Genomic DNA, 17,686 nt, shown 5'->3' on the forward strand with positions numbered 1-17,686 from the left:
TTAAAGTCTCAATAAAATACATTTAGGTGTGTGGTTGTTCAGCGAAAAAAAATGTGAAAAGGTTCTAAGAGTTTAAATACCGTATTTTTTGCAAGCCACTGTACATAGCTTTCTCTTGGAGTGATCTTTGTTGGTCGACCACAGTTCCAGATCATATTTATGCAGAAATATAGACAGTTCTAAAGGTTTCACTAACTTTCAAGCTCCACTGTACATATCAAACTATAGCATGGGTATAAAGATTTTCTCCTATATGCTCAGTTGCGCTGATAAGATAGATAAGGTGGTCATAATGTTATGCTTGATTGGTGTGTAATCTCAATCTCCCAGTCATTCTTTTTTTATATTATGTGTATTTATCTTGATATCTATTTTATTCTTATGTTAGATTTTGTTCCGTTTTATTTTATTTTATCTTTATATGTATGTATGTATATATTTTATCAATTGCTCTTTTGGGCACCACATATGATGCAAATGAGAAAAAAATCTACTTGAAAAAAGTCTACAGAATAAGATGCCCCCCAGTTTAACTGTAAGACAGGAGCTAGTCCGGCTGTCTGATTAATTAGTAACATATAAAAGTGATAAATATGTAAAAGAAAATATTGTGTGTGTATGTGTGTTTATGTGTGTTTGTCTGGCTTTGAGCTTAAATGCTGTGTGTTTGTCTGTATCAGGCTGCTGTCTCTGTCAGTGTTAGTGGAGGGTCTCTGGGAGGTGCTCAGCCTGCAGCTCTGCTTCAGAGGACCACTGCTCGCACCATGGAGGTCTTGACCAGCACCACACTGACCACTAAGGCTGTTCTCACTGCTGTCAGTGACTCACACTGGTGGAAGGAGTCTATTAACTACCTCCGCCCACTGCATGTAAGCCACACACTAACACACACTGAACATGCATAGCTAATTCACTGACTGCATGTGTGTTTCTCATTTGGTGTGCTCCTGATGATACACCTGTAAGTTTTCTTTGAAGCTGTAATGAGTTCCGCTTGATCCTCATATTCAAATGTTCCTAAAGGCTGTATAAACTCTCTATTTCTCTATGTTCTTCATAATTCCAGCAGTTAGTAGCAGTTTGAACAGATGTGTTTGACTGGCTTCATATAATTATGAGGAAGCATATGTTAGACTTCATCCTCCAGCACTGGTAGCTTCATGTGAGTGGCTAGATGGGAAATATACAGCTCCGGAAAAAATTAAGATAACACTTCAGTTTGTGAATCAGTTTCTCTGATTGTGCTATTTATAGGTATATGTTTGAGTAAAATGGACATTGTTGATTTATTCTATAAGCTACAGACAACATTTTCCCCAAATTTCAAATAAAAGTATTGTCATTTAGATAATTTATTTGCAGAAAACGAGAAATGGCTGAAATAACAAAACAAGTTCGTATTCATAAAGAGTCCAGAAATTAATATTTGGTGGAATAATCCTGGTTTTTAATTACAGTTTTTATGCATCTTGGCATGTTCTCCTCCACCAGTCTTACACGCTGCTTTTGGATAACTTTATGCAATTCCTGGTACAATAATTCAAACAGTTCAGATTGGTTTGATGGCTTGTGATCATCCATCTTCATCTGGATTATATTCCAGAGGTTTAAAATGTGGTAAAATCAAAGAAACTATAAATAATATACATTTTTTTTATATATATATATATAATTTTACCAAGTTTGTCCCCAACTTCCTCATGTAATTTACTGTTTTTCAGAGCCCATTGATGTATTAGCTGTTTTGTTTAGCAGGTTTAGCAGTGTAAACACAGTGTTGCTACTGCTTAATCTAGAAAGATGACTTATTTTTATGAATGCTGGAATATGGATTAAATCTTATATCTAACTCTGTATCTTTCTCATTTGTTGTGCTAGTCAAAAGTTTGGACACACATTCTCATTAATATTGGTTCTTTATTTTTATTATTTACAACATTATAGGTTCATATTAAAGACTAAAAACTATGAAGGAATACACTTGCAGTTAAGTAGCAGAGTAAAAAGTGTTTGGCCTTTACAGACATCTAGACAAGACATATAAAAACCCAACCTGAGTAGTGAAGGAAAAGCCATTAACAAGATCTCAGCACCTCTAGAACTCCTTGAAGACAGTTGGAGAACCATTCCTGATTCTGCCTCTTAAATCTACTTCATTAGTACAAATGTGTTCCTGTAGGATTAAAAAAAATAATAAAATGATAAAAAAACAATAAGGTGTATGTCCAAACTATGTTCCTTTATAACTTGTATGTATTTAATATTAATCTACAATCTAGAAAAATAATAATAGTAATAATGCTGAGAAAAAAAAAAAAAACAGTGAGAAGGGGAGTGAATTTTAACTTGATTAATCACAGAATATTGTTCACTTATTTAACCAATTGACAGCACTACTATGAATAAATATAAATCAAATTAGGTAATAATTATGTAAAAAATGTTATGAACATGTATGTATTCACTTCCTTCCTCTCTTGGCTTAAGATGTCTTCCAGTAAACCTGACTGTTTTCACATTTCCTCTTGCATATAAACCCACTTTTCCCTCCAAACACAAACATTAGATGCAGATAAGCATCAGTAACGTCACCACCGAACCCATTCACTTTAGTTCATGAGTTCATGTTCAAAAATGTCCCCATACAGTTACAACTGGACTAAAGCAGCACTTGTACATTGAAGATTTCACTGTGAGAAAAGGTGAGATTTGGTCATTTCCGAGTGCTCGACTCTTCCCCACACTCCATTGTATCTCCTTGAAAGTTTCCACACTACCAGCACCAATAAGAATACTGTATTTTAAACGCTCTTCTGTAGTAAATATCTCTGAAGGCTAACGTGAGCCGGGGATCTGCCCTTGGCTTGGTATACGGGCTGATGAAATGTGATGTGCGGATGCTGTGTAAATGATTTATGAGTGTTTGACGAGCTTTTTGTCTCTCTTCAGGGTCAGGAGTCGGATTCTCACCGCACCGGGGCGGCTGGAGAGAACGCTGCTGTGGAGAAACAGGGATGCAGCCCTTTCTATGAGGAGTTGCTGGAGGATCCCTACGTCAGTCCAGTTAGTACATCTCAGTGTATCTTTATTTTCTGTTTTCTTATTTTTAGAACAAAAGTAAAAAAAAAAAAAGTGTTAAACTCACAGAATTATGCACTGTAAATAACTGTGTTGGAAAAAAAAAATAATAACATTTGTATTTTTGCACTATAAGGTGTACGTAAAATCCCAAATATAATCAGAGCTCCTTTTAATCCGGTGCGCCTTGTGTATGAATTTTACCAGTCAGGTTGTAAGGAGCAGTAAAACCACTCTGCTAAAGTGCAGCATTATACAGGAGTTTCAGTTTAGTTCTCCAGCTGCATTAGCATTAGCCGCCAAACGTGCTAAGCTGAATGGAGCTCTTTCTCCATTCAGAGGTAAGTATTATTAGCCTTTTGCCTGCTGCTTACCCCTCTAGCAATGCTGGAGCAGCCTAAGCAGCATTTTACTTTGAAAGAAACTTTTTATACACCTTATAATCACCTTATAATTATGTATGAAAATAGACCAGAAAATAGACATTTATTGATAGTGCAACTTGTAAACCTTTTAGACAATAATGCTGCTTGCCTTAGAAAAGCTCTGTCCATTGTCATAGCCGCTTTCCACAGATCCCCTACTGTTTTTTTTGTTTTTTTGCTGACCTGTGGTTTATTTATTTATTTTTGATTTAATCTATTTCCAGAGGGGTTACAGTATACAGTGCATGTAAAGTAAGTTAACTTATAAGCCAATAGATTAGTACGTAGAATCTTCTTACCATGCCTTTTGTTTCTGCATAAAAAAAAGAGTTTTTTAGCGTTTGATGGTAAATAATGATGGAGTGTAAAAGTCTTAAGACAATATTTAGGAATTTCTTAAGCAATTTTAGAAAATCGCTTTTAAAACATACATTAATTTCTTTATCTGACAATTCAGAAGTGAGAAATGAAAGAAAAGAAAAAGTATGAAGAGGGTGAGAAAGAAGGAGGAAATGGGAGAATTATAAAAGAGAGTGAGGGAAAAGAAACAAAAAAGAAAAAAAAAAGATCTAGAGAAGAGTAGTAGAAAAGAGTGTTAGTCAGAAAGTAAAGAGAGAAGAACATAATAATAGAGTGAGGAATTATATGCAATTAAAAAAGGAAGTTAAACCTTCTAAAACAACACGTCTAGATATGCGAATAGGCAGTCACAGTGGAACTGACAAAAATCTGATATCTCTGAGCATCAGAAGTGTTTGGGCTTTATCTTGTCTGCACTTTTTGTGTGTGTGTGTGTCTTTCAGATGGAGGATGTCTACTCCACGTATGATTACGTCCCACAGGAAGGCTTTGCAGAAGTCCTGCTCCGCACTGGCAAGCTTGCCGAGACTAAGAGCGAGGGCCAGCATCTCTTCCCTGCAACAGAAGGTAACACATGTTCACACGCCAGAGATCTTCTCTTTTATCCAGGTTTATCTCCCTCTGATCAATATCTCAGTCATTCAGTACAGAGTGTGTGCTGACACTTCAAATTTGTATTTCTGTCCAAGTGTTTTATTTTCTTAAATAATATCAGATATACTTTTCCACTTTTTATAAGCCCAGTCCAGTTTATTTAAGATGCTCCGATCAGCCATGATATTAAAACTTAAATTAACACAAGTTAGTGAACGCAGTTAGTGATGGTTAGATTATCTAGTTAGAGTTGCACCTTTCAGGCTTGGGACACCATGTTTTGGTAAAAGTGAACAAATGGCTCTTAAAGTTATATGGTATGTTACAATGAAGAAAGTGGGCAAATATAACAATCTGAACCAAAGAGTCATGGGTAGATTATTAGAACCATAGTGGGCCATGGTTACTTGTGTGCTGTTGTGTTAATTTGATTCATTGTGAGGTCCACCTACAGACATTGAGGACTTTAGGAACATTTTGGAAAATCAGCTGCTAATGATTCGGTGCCAGGACACCTTCAGAGATATCCTATAGCCATGCTCTGGTGGGTCATTTTTGACAGCAAAAGGAAGAACTGTAATGTTTTAAGCATGAAAAATTAGATGTTTTTTTTTTTTTTTACAGTATGGCTGGTTTATGTATACTGGGCTGATTGATGCCATTTTGGCTCACTCTCTCTCTCTCTCTTTCTCTTTTTCACTTTGTTTCTCTCTCTCTCTCTCTCTCTCTATATATATATATATACCGTATTTTTCGGACTATAAGGCGCACTTAAAAACTTTTAATTTTCACAAAAATTGACAGTGCGTCTTATAATACGGTGCGCCTTTTGTATGGATTTTACTCGTCAGGTTGTAAGGAGCAGTAAACACACACTCCGTGCAGCGTTATACAGAGTTTCAGTGCTATACAGAGTCCAGAGCCGTGCAGCTCCGAGGCTGGAGCAGCAAATAGCATTAGCTAGCTTATTCACTGTTCAGAGATCAGTATTATCTAAATTTTACCCGTCAGGTGTAAGGAGCAGTAAACACACACTCCGTGCAGAGCAGCAATAGCATTAGCTAGATGCTAACCGCTTAGCTAGCTAGCTTTTTCACTGTTCAGAGATCAGTATTTTCTAAATTTAGCACTTTTAATACTGCTGGAGCAGTATTATTAGAGTTAGATGCTAATCGCTAAGCGTTCACCGTTCAGAGGTGAGTTATCGGCCTGTAAGTCTGTGCTGCTTTGCCTGGCTAGCATTAGCTAGATGCTAAGCGCTAACTCTCTCAGAGGTGAGTTTTATCAGCCTGTAATCTGCTTGTTTACCGTGTTAAAACAAGCTACGGGGGGCGAATCGCTAGCTAATATCTCACTGTCTTACCAGAACACGCAGGATTACTCAGTGTAACGCTGTCGTTTAAGTTTGGGTTAACTTTACTAGTTTAGGTGACTAGCTAGCGTGCTAGCGGATAGCTATGCTAACGCTGGTGCAGCAAGCCTTAGTGGACATCTGGAAATCTAAGCTTACTGTAAATAAACTGAAGCACGTTACTCACCCAAATAAACAGTTTTCAGGAGAGGAATCTGTGTAGATTAATATCCAGCACTCGTTTGACTTTGAAAGAGCTAGATTTGTATACTGAGACGCTCCACCGGCAAGCGACCACCCCCGGTGGGGGAAGGGAAACATGGCGCCACCCCTGTTCACTTTGATATAGGCACCCTTTCTAGTGTCACTTAACGCGCCTTATAATGCGATGCGCCCTATGTATGGAAAAATAGCAGAAAATAGGCGTTCTTTGATAGTGCGTCTTATAATACGGTGCGCCTTATAGTCAGAAAAATACGGTATATATATATATATATATATATATATATATATATATATATATATATATATATATATATAAAAGCACATAAGGAAAAGCAGTTAACAATATCTCAGCATCTCTAGGATCTTATTTGAGGACCATTCCAGGTTCTAACTCATGCAGCTCACTGAAAGAATAATGCCAAGAGTAGCCAAAGCTGGAATCAAAGCAAAAGATGCTGCTTTGAATAATTTGATGTATAAAACATATTTTAGCTTGTTTAAAACTTTTTGTTTACTTCATAATTTCATTGTTCCTTATTAGTTTTGAAGTCTTCAATATTTATCGACAATGCAGAAAAAATAATAATATGCAATTAAGAGATGTGTCCAAATGTTGATTGGTAGTGTTCATTTATCACACTACACATTCATTTGTTTCTCTCACTCCAAATATAAAATGAATGCATTTTAAGTTGATTTGTCACAGAATATTGTTAATAAGATTTAGTCGAGTGACCATATTCTAAACTGTATTTATATGTGACTGACATATATACATTTTGATTCACACATTCTGCCTTTTCCTATGGAATCACATGACATTCAGAACAGCATAAAACACATAAATTAGGCGCATTAGGCTTTCCTCTGTTTAACACTATTTGCTTGTTTTCTACACTGAAGACATTTAGGCCACTTGTTTAACACTACGATTGCAGGTTATATCCAGAATGATTATTTATTAATTAAATATAAAGCAGTACAAACAGTTTGAGTTATTCCTAAATTAAGTTTGAAGTATAGAACCTCTGTTGGTTCAGTGCAGGAGGAGAATGTCTTCTGTAACCCTAGTTGAATATCTGTACCACACCTTCCATCCACACCCGTGACCCTCCCCTCAGTGTCGCTGCTGGTGACGGCGGGCTGTTTAACCCGAGGGGGCCGCTGTTGCTCTCTGCTGTCCATCTGGGTGATGCATGATGGTTCTCTGGCCTTGCACGTCTGGAAGAGTTACATCATATTGATTAATTAATGTGTACTCACGGTCAGTCGACAGCGGTAAATAACGCGTCCCCTCCCGATACAAGAGAGATAGCGGCTAGTCAAAATATCAGCCCCCCTCGCTACAAGATGGATGAGCTGAATGAGGAAATCAATGCATGGAGGAGAAGAAAGAAGAACTTTGGCTTGAGAATGCAAATTGTGGCAAGCAGGGACTCTCTCTCTCTTTCTCTCTCTCTCTCTCTCTCTCTCTCTGTCTCTCTCTCTTTCTTTATCTCGTTCTCTCTGTCCTTTTCTTCAGCTTTCTAACTTTCTTCTTTCTCTCCTTGCTCTCTACTTCATTTTTCTCTCCTTTCTGTCTCTCTCTTCCTTCTCTTATTGTTCCTGGTCTCTCCTCATCAGTTCTCATACTCCTTTTAGTTTCTCACGCATTTCTCTTTATTCTTCTCTTACCATCTATTTACTCTTCTTTCCAATTCGTTGTTCTCTTCTCTTTCCTTTTTCCAATCACAATAAAGAGAGCAGTTGTTCTCTGTTCTCTGACCAACTCTTTTTTTTTCCTATTACTTTCTTCTTTAGTTCCTCTTTGCTCATTTTTGTTACTCTTCCCTCACCCTCCTTTATAATTCTCTTATTTCCTATTTTATCATCTTTTCCTTCTTTCTCACCCTCTTAAAACTTTTTTCTCTTTCATTTCTCACTCTGTTGTCTCTCCATTCTCACTCTCATCTTACTCTCATCTTCCTTCCTCTCTTGCTGTCTCTCTGCTTTCTCACTCTCATCTATCTCTTTCTCCTCTCTGACAGTCTTTCAGTTTCCTTTCTCTTTTTTACTTCGTTTCTCTCTCTCTCTCTTCTTCTCCTCTATAACTCGTTTGTCTCTCTTTCCTCTGTCACTGTCTTTCTCTCTCTTTTATTATTTCTCTGTATATTTGATGTTTTTGTACAGTCAGTATGGAGTGACCTCAGTGTGGATGATGGCTCGTGGTTGTACACTGATAAAAGTGGATTAATGGCTCTGTTTATTTACATGCAGACAGAAGAGCTCCAGCTGTAGATCTCTATCTGCATAATATATTGAATGCATGGTTCTTATTATCTTCCAGGGTGACTTTATATATATATATATATATATATATATATATATATATATATATATATATATATATATATATATATATATATATATATATATATTGTTATATTTTTAGAGTGGGACTGCTAGTTTTTTTATTAGTATTTTTAGTTTTCATTAGTTCTGGTATTATTTTTTGTGAGGTGCAGGATTCAAAAAGATAATAAAAAACTCAATAAAAGGAACAAAAATAGCTAATAGACTGAGACTCACATCACAGATCTCAATCTGAGAAACTCATAAACAAACTCAGGAACCAACTACATTCTACAGGTTTCAATCATTTTGACCAAAATGACCAACTTCAAAATAGACACCACGGTTTGTATGGGTGCTTGAAATCCTGGAAAATGCTTGAATTTTAACGTTTTGTTTTCCAGGCCTGAAAAGTGCTGGAATTTTGGAGGAAATTGAAATTGTAACTGCATTTACTTTACAACAAATAAAGTTTGCTCATAGACTGTGTATATGTATATATATATATATATATATATATATATATATATATATATATATATATATATATATATATATATATATATATATATATATATATATATATTTTTTTTTTTTACAGTCTCTAAGTTCACTTAAAAATTAGCTAGCTTTGCTAAAAGACAAGCTTTGGATTTATCTAAATAATAATAGTAATAATCCGGGGTTACAAGTATAATATACTATTACAGTAAACCGAGCCCGGTACTGTTAACACGGTGTCACCGTCTTCCAACGAGCCGCTATTAGCTCCACTTCAGCGCCACGAAACGAGACGATCTCCGTCTGGAGATAGCCGGAGCCCAGAGTTCAGCAAACAGCCCTGGAGATCGGAGGACGGTTTTAACAGTCCTGGTTTTAAAAGCCCTGGATTGCATTTTTACCTTCCGGACCTGGGTTACCCACCTCTACATTTTCAGTAAAAAAATGATTGAAAGTTATTTGCCTAGTGATCTTTTGTGTCTCAGTTTCATTATTGAGCCAATCAAGTTGTATAACAAGCAAACTCTATAAACGGGTGATACATTTTAAATCATAAAACTTTTCATTTAATTTCTTCTCCTTCTGCAAATCTATAATTTTGAGTATATGTATGTATAAATGCTCTCAACTCATCCCCAAATTTGACATATTACAGTAACTGCTCAATTAAATGAATAGGGTAAACATAAGGTGAAGAACATTTGGTATTTAAATTTTGTGAAACTGACACCATCATTCTTGCTATTTACTTATTAGAAGTATTTTTCTCAGTAGGATAGCTGCTGTGCAGTGTGGAGAAAAGTTATATATTGATTATCGCTGAATCTCAGTTTTGAGAAATCACGGTTATCATTCATTTACCACAGCTGAAAGGTGCTGGAAAAACTTGAAAATGGGCCTTGAATTTTACCTTGTAAAAGGTGTATGAACCCTGAGATACAGTTTTCTGGTGTGTGAGTAAGAGTGTTTAAGAGTGTGTAAGGGTGTGAGACCCGCTTGTGATGTTCTGGTGTACTAAGCAGCAGCAGGTTTTTGGTAGCTGGTAAAAGCAGTGTTTTATGATTGTGATCGTGTGAAGCTCCAAACAAGGACGTTGCTTCTCTTTCTGGGAGCTACTCAGAGAGTCTAGACGGTACAGTACTCACATTTAACCTTCCTATGCTGCTTCTCAAATTCCACATATTCCACATAGTGTAGCACCTGTTTCCACAACAATACCACATGCTGTTATCTTTCTATGGCTCATATTTTAATCCTGTACAGAATTCTGCTTCTTTCTCTCAGTTTTTACTGTTGTTATTTCAAAGCTCTGTAAAACTGCCCACTTATAAATAGATTCACAAACATATAAACTAAGGGTATTCTTTATTCATTTTTTTTTTTTATTGTTTCCCATTTTCTTTCCAATTTACACGGTCAATTTGCCAACCCACTCATTAGGACTCCCCCTACCACTAAACACCAGAAGGTTGAAGACTAGCACGTGCCTCCTTTGATACATATGATGACAGCCACCGCCTCTTTTTTTCAACTGCATTGCTGATTAGCATCACAGTGCACTCGGAGGAAAGCGCAACGACTCGATTCCGATACATCAGCTCACAGACGCAGCCTTGTGCTGAGCGACATCACCCTTTGGAGTGTCGTGGGGAGAGATCGCCACCTACCCACCCCACAGGAGAGCAAGGCTAAGTGTGCTCTCTCAGGGCTCCGGTAGCTGATGGCAAGCTACGAAAACTAAGGGTATTCTTTCTATAATTTCAGTATGTTTTAGTTAGTTTTATAAACACTAAGTACAGTTCCAGCTAGTTATCAGTTTTTCTTTTAATTACTATTTTTATTAGTTTCAATTAACAAGTTAAGTTTTTTTTTTTTTTTTTTTTTTTTAACAATTTCTGTTATTTCAATTGTTTTTGATAGCGATAATATTTTTGGTGATGGGTGATGAGTAAAGGGTTTTAAACAGGTCAGGAAAACCTAAAATCAGTTTTCTACCAACTGCCATCATCAAAAAAATGAATTCTTTGCTTAATTCAGTCTGTTTTTCTGCACCCAGCTGCTCAGAACAATTTCTCTCCTCTGCTTCTCTTCAGGCTGTGAGTGTGTGTGTGTGTGTGTGTGTGTGTGTGTGTGGTCTGCAGTGTGTGCATAAGCGTTGTGTGTTCAGTACAGATGTGTCAGTAGGAGCTGTCAGGCTGTCTGCGGTTGTGCCACCGCCGAAGAACAGGAGAACTTAACCAACTCTGGCGCTTTTCCAGCCCATCTCACACACGTTTCCCTCCGCTTTTGTTGTTCCTGATTAGAGTGAGCTGTTGCCGCTGGGTGACACATGAAACACTCCTAATACACCAGCAGCCCAGAATAGCTGACAGGACGTCACTGGGCATTAGAGGGCTTTGGAGAGCAGCGGTGGCAAGGGGCTGACAAGTACAGAGGCCTAACCTGTTGATCCTACAAGTGTGTCTGTGTTTACCTTATGGATATGTTTGTTTCTGTTTTGTTACACACTGTAAAGGTTCTATAGGTATTTTATATACAGTACGTTTACATGCACTGTACGTGTTTAAATGATTTTAATGTAGACATTACAGTGTAATGCGAATAAACAAATATATGAGAAGATATATTGTATTAATTGTTCAGATTGGTCATGCCTTTGGTTTTGCATTGTCTTACTGAAAAAAAGCATGGGTGTCTCTGCAAAATGTCTTTTCTGCATTGATGCTGCATCACATAAGTGTACTGACACAACAGTGGGTTGTGTCAGTACTGGGCTGATAACAGTCTGGATGTTCCTGTTCATCCATTCAAACATGTCTGGAATAGTAATACAGTAGGTCTCTACACATTTCAACTGTCATGGTCCATCCCAGATGCCCCAGAGTCCCGAGAAGTCAACACCCTAAAGTTTTAAGTAGCTGTTGTGAAAGTAACTCCAGTATTGTAGAGCTTGCCAAAGGTTTAATAAAGGAATCCCTTTCACATAGGGTTCTATTACCTATTGTTAAATTGTTGAATGGCCTACAGCTGACCTTAAATGCCTTTAATTCAAATTCATCAAAAAAAAAAAAGAAAAGAAAAAAGAGTAGTTCAGCGGGCTAATCACTGCCACTATGATCAGGAGATCACCGGTTCAAATCCCGTTCATGCAGCTTGCCATCAGCTGCCGGAGCCCAGAGAGAGAGCACAGTTGACTCTCTCTATCTCTGGGTGGGTAGAAGAAGCTCTCACTCCACATCACTACAAAGGGTGATGTCGATCAGCGCAAGGCATCTGTGAGCTGATGCCTTTAAAAGAGGTGGTGGCTGACTTCAAATGAATCGGAGGAGGCATGTGCTAGTCTTCACCTTCCTGGTATTGGGGAATCACTAGTGATAGGAAGAAACTAATGAGTGGCATTGAGTAATTGGCTGTGTAAATTGGGGAGAAAATGGATACACAAAAAAATAATACATAAAAATAAATAAATAAAAACTTGCACAGTTTGAAGTTTGGTTCCAACTGAGTGTTTTTGCTCCCTGTGGTTTCACTTTACAGGGAACTGGTAGGATGATTGTAATGCACCTTTTTTTTTTTTCTTCTACACTTGTCTCTTTGTCTCCTGTAGCAGTGTTTCGTAATTAATGACAGTGAATAATGCAGATTTTCTGGTAATAAGTCTAAAATATTCCTCTCTCTTCCTTCCCCCCGTTTTTCTCCATTCATCACCTCTCAGTTCTGCTCCAGCTGGCGAGCGATGCTTTTCCCCGGGACATGACGCTGGCTCTGGCCTATTTGCTCGCTCTTCCTCAGGTATGTCTATCAGCGCTGCTTTAAGAACATACAAAGTGTGTGTCTGTGAGGACATGACTTCCCTGTGTGTCCCCCCACGCCTCTCTGCCTCTTCCCCCCCCCCTCCTCCTCCTCTCTCTGCCTCTTCTTTTCTTGTGTGAAGTGTGAGCTGGTCTTAAGCCATGTTTCCAGCGACTGAGGCGGATTTGCTATTTAAAAGAAAAAAAAAAAATAAACATAAAAGGGAAATGTTAAAAGATCCCACTTTAATACCATAGAGTGTGCCCATTTGCTGCAGGCAGACAAGTGCATTAACTCAGGATTGGGGCTGTTTACTTCGTTTCCTCTTCGCCTGAATAACAGCCTCGGCTGAAGCTGCGTACAGCGACGCTAATTCAGCCGGTGGATTATCAGGATATGTTCTTGATCCGATAACTGATGGTCCAAATGTGGGATTTCTGCTTCATTTCCTCAACACTGAGAGAATGAGCGAGACTCCTGCTTTGGGCTTTAGTGCTGGACGTGCTCATCTGTGTGTGATAAAGGTTATGGATTATATCCTCCTCTCTTGCTGTGTCTCTCTGTCCCTCTCCTTGTCCTCTGTCTTGTCTTTTCTTGTTTTTTTTTCTTCTATTCATTTCATCTCTCTTTGCCATGTCTCTTCTCTTCTAGTCTCTTTTTGTTTCATCTCTTCGTCTTACTTATTTTTTATGTCTTCTTGTCACATCTCTTATTTTCTTCTTCCATCACTTCTCACCTTATTTCTTTTTGTCTCATCTTCTCTTGTCTCACCGTATCTCTTTTCTGATTGCCCCCCCCAAGTCTTTGTCTCTCTGTGTATTGTCTTGTCGTGCCTGTCCTCTCCTAAACTCAACTCAACTTATCTTGTCTTTTATTTTCTCTTATCCTCTTATGTCTTTACTTCTTTTCATCTCATCTCTTTTTTCATGTCTCTTTATGTCTTCTATATTCTCATTCTTGGTCTCGTCTTTTGTCTCTTTTTGTTGCATCTCTTCTTGTCGCTTATGGCTTTTTAATGTCTTCTTGTCACTGCTCTTCTTTTCTCCTTCTATCTCTTCTTGTTTATTTTTTTATTTGTGTCTAATCTGCCCTTGTCTCATCTCATCTCTTTTCTATTTGCCTCAAGTCTTTGTCTCTTTTTTTGTTTCTTCTCGCCTCGTCCTCCTCTGCTCTTCTTGTCACTTCTTTTCTTCCCTCTTTTTATCATATCTGTTCTTGTCTCTTTCTGTCACTTTGCTTCCTGTCTTTTCTTGCCTCTTCCCCTTCCTTCGTTTCTTGTCTTGTCTCTAAATTGTTCAAGTTATTTATTTATTTATTTATTTTATTATATATATATATTTTTAATCTAGTGTCTGTTCATCGGTTCTTCTCTTATTTTTTTGATTTTTCACTTCTATATTGTTCATCCTCGATTCTGATCTTCTCTCATCTTCTCTTGCTTTTTTCTTCTTGTCTCTTTGAAATAATAAAGGTTGTTTTGTTTGTGTTAATTTTTTCTCTCTTTCTCTTTCTCTTTTAGGTGCTGGATGCTAACTCGTGTTTTGAGAAGCAGCCCCCCTCAGCCCTGTCTCTCCAGCTCGCTGCCTATTACTACTCTCTCCAGATTTACTCTCGACTAGCCCCCTGCTTTAAGGACAAGTGCAGCGCTCTCTACAGGGTAGGCACCCCCCACCTCCCTCCTTTATTCTTTCTAAGTAACTGACTGTGTTAGGACTCTTATGAGCAAGATGCAGTCAGTGCATTCACTGAGTTTTCATTGTTAATCACTGGGTGTGAATTGTGAGATTTGTTTTTCTCACACAGTCGACTGTTGACAACAAGCCTCTGACTTGGACGAGTGCAGAATTAAACACATTCTCTAACAAAGAGTGACAGAGTTGTGTTAACAACAATAACACATTAAACAAATGCAAAAATGTGGGCTTTGGGAGCAACACAATGTGCTGCCTTTATATTTTCGTGTGTGAAAGTTTATTCCTCTCTCTCTCTCTCTCTCTCTCTCTCTCTCTCTCTCTCTCTCTCTCTCTCTCTCTCTCTCTCTCTCTTTCTTTTTCTCTTTGACCTTTGTGTTGAACACAGTCCATTATCTGGCTGAGAGTGTGTATCCTGTTGAGATTGTGGATCCGGTCCTGTTGTTTATTTACTTGTCACATTTAATTGCTAGGCTGTGAAATAGAAAATAGCGTGTATTAATGCTGAAATTAGTCTCTTCTGTTTGTTATTTACCACTTGTTATTTGTGCCAAGCCGAGGCTGAGGGCTCAGTTAATAGATTTCATCGTCATGGCTGCCTTTAAGCTACATTGCTAATGAAGGCTTTTAAAGTAAAGCATTTTCTTAACGGTGTACCAGTTTTTGTTTTAAATAGAAGTAATAACTAGATTGATAATGTGATGATAACATGTTTGGCTTTTCCATTTTCTTTTTCTTGTTGGAAATAAGTTAAAAAATGACCAACCAGTAGTAACCTTTAGCAGGAGCAAGCTAAGCCTTTGATCAGCTGTGTTATACACTGACATGCCAATGGTCATGTGAAAGTAACTAGTTTTATGTCCCACGACTTTTGCCATGTCCCATAAAGGCTAAAGAAAACTGCACTGACCTGAGGTATATGTGTTTTGTGAGAGTCAATGTGTGTCACTTGTCTGTATGGATAGACAGTTACAGACTGATGCCACAGGTCACAATTGTTACCTCCCTATGCACTGTCCACTGTGGGTGGTAATAACTTCTCTGGTGTATTCCCAGTATATTTCTGACACTATTAACGTTAAATGTCAGCACTACTTCGAAAATAGTGTCTCTCAAGTCTCAACCATCTGGCAACCGCTATCAGATCTCAACACCAATAGTTTGTGTATTAACATGTTCACCAATGTTCACCATGTCCTTCTTCTTCTTCTTCTTCTTCTTCTTCTTCTTCTTCTTCTTCTTCTTCTTCTTCTTCTTCTTCTTCTTCTTCTTCTTCTTCTTCTTCTTCTTCTTCTTCTTCTTCTTCTTCTTCTTCTTCTTCTTCTCTCTTGTCTTCTTCTTCTTCTTCTTCTTCTTCTCTCTTGTCTTCTTCTTCTTCTTCTTCTTCTTCTTCTCTCTTGTCTTCTTCTTCTTCTTCTTCTTCTTCTTCTCTCTTGTCTTCTTCTTCTTCTTCTTCTTCTTCTTCTTCTCTCTTGTCTTCTTCTGTTTCTCTCTTGTCTTCTTCTGTTTCTCTCTTGTCTTCTTCTTCTTCTTCTTCTTCTTCTTCTTCTTCTTCTTCTCTCTTGTCTTCTTCTTCTTCTTCTTCTTCTTCTTCTTCTCTCTTGTCTTCTTCTTCTTCTCTCGTCTTCTTCTTCTTCTCTCGTCTTCTTCTTCTTCTTCTTCTTCTTCTTCTTCTTTGTCTTCTTCTTCTCTTATCTCTTATCTTATTTGTCTCTCTGACCAGCGTTTAACCCCACTCATAAGATAACACCTCACAACTTACAGTATATGTTCAAATAAACTGGGACATTGCACTGTTCAGATCTCTCTTTTTTCTCCCTTCTCTCGCTATCTCTCTCTCTCTCTTTCTCTTTCTCTTTTTTTCTCTTTCTCTTCTTGTCTTTTTGTCATCTCTCCTTGTTGCATATATCCGTGTCTCATCTATTCTCATTTGTGGTCTTGTCTTTTGTCTCTCTGACCAGCGTTCATCCCTGCTCATAAGATAACACCTCACAACTTATATGTATAAAGTACAAATAAACTTTGACCTTGATTTATATTTCCCACTCTCTCCCTTTTTGTTGCATTCTCTGCTTCTCTCTCTCCCTCTCCCTCTCCATATTTTTTATATTAGTTTGCAGAATATGTACGCCAGTAATGCCTAAATACAGGTATATTAAACCCTCTCCGTGTTTTATCTGTCTCTCTCTATCTCCCACTCCACTCGTCTCTGTGTCTGTTTCCATCCCCCACTCCTCTAACAGTGTGTCCCTGTGTCTCTGCTGGTGAGCGCTGGAGTTGTTCTTTAAAGTGTGTGAGTGTAATGAGCTCGTTAGCGAGGCCCTCCACACCACGCTGTGTTCTGTGACTCTTCTGGACACTCGCCTTTCAGAGCCTCTTATCATTAGCACAAGCCTTAACCTCCTGTAATGTGAACGCCAGGGCTGCTGCTGAGCGCCAGGGCTTAAAGCATCGTTAGAACCTGAAGCTTCTTAAATATTCCACGCAGGTTTGTAGAAACACAGTGTTGCACTGGTAACATTACCCCACACCTGATCTTCTCAATTCCAATTCCATCCAGTTCCTTGTTTCAGAGTGTTATCCTTTGGTTGACATCCTTCCCCTTAAAAAACAGCCCTTACAAATCCAGATTCATCGTCACAAATAAATAAATATAAATTAAAATAAAATAAGTAGTGATGTAAACCTGAAACTCAGATTCAAACTGAATTAATTAATTTGAGTCATATTGTTTCAATACATTGATTTGAAGTCCATCTCCAAATGAAAAAAGGCATGTGACTGTCCCAAAAGAGGTTTCAATGCCTCACGTTTCAAATAGTTTATTTTCGTGCAAATTATTGCAAGAGCTGATCTAATATCAGAATATTTTGTCCCTGAATGTTTCTAAATGAGAGTTGAAAAATCTGATTTATAATCTCAGAACTGTTTGTTGTCAACATCACAACATTCCCTCACTTTTAAAAAAGATTCAGTGCCTTGTAACTTTTTTTTTTTGTGTGGTGATGAGTCACACACATGCTGCGTCATTGTTTATTCTCATCATTTGTCAAACCATTAGCATTTGTGAAACTAAAAGACCTTAAAAAGGACCTAGTTCTTCAGTTTGAGATCATTTTGAACTTGAAGACAAACAGGTGAAGTGCCTGATTGCCCACCTGATGTCACTGTGGTGGGTGATGAATCGAACGTCTTACAAGATTGAATCTTTTTCCAAATCATTTGGTTCATTTGATTCAGTCTCCCAAAAGCCCCACTTTTGCCAACACTATTTAGGTGACTTACTACAACTTACTACTGTTTTTAAAAGGGGAGGAGGGATTGCAATACTGTCATAA

At 37.8% G+C, this 17,686-nt stretch overlaps 1 protein-coding gene across 2 annotated transcripts in view; it reads left to right on the forward strand.

Moving 5' to 3' along the window:
* nbas (NBAS subunit of NRZ tethering complex) overlaps window positions 1-17,686 on the forward strand; it is a 353,782-nt gene that overhangs the window by 166,389 nt on the left and 169,707 nt on the right. Inside the window, exons 36-40 of one of the 2 annotated variants that reach the window (XM_049479822.1) lie at window positions 681-869; window positions 2,950-3,063; window positions 4,307-4,430; window positions 12,581-12,657; window positions 14,177-14,314. In XM_049479822.1, coding sequence (XP_049335779.1) covers window positions 681-869; window positions 2,950-3,063; window positions 4,307-4,430; window positions 12,581-12,657; window positions 14,177-14,314 — 642 coding nt within the window. The remainder of the gene's footprint in view (window positions 1-680; window positions 870-2,949; window positions 3,064-4,306; window positions 4,431-12,580; window positions 12,658-14,176; window positions 14,315-17,686) is intronic. The other variant, XM_049479826.1, reaches the window with a different exon arrangement.

The sequence above is a fragment of the Astyanax mexicanus genome, chromosome 1, assembly GCF_023375975.1.
Source record: "Astyanax mexicanus isolate ESR-SI-001 chromosome 1, AstMex3_surface, whole genome shotgun sequence".
Taxonomy (NCBI): domain Eukaryota; kingdom Metazoa; phylum Chordata; class Actinopteri; order Characiformes; family Acestrorhamphidae; genus Astyanax; species Astyanax mexicanus.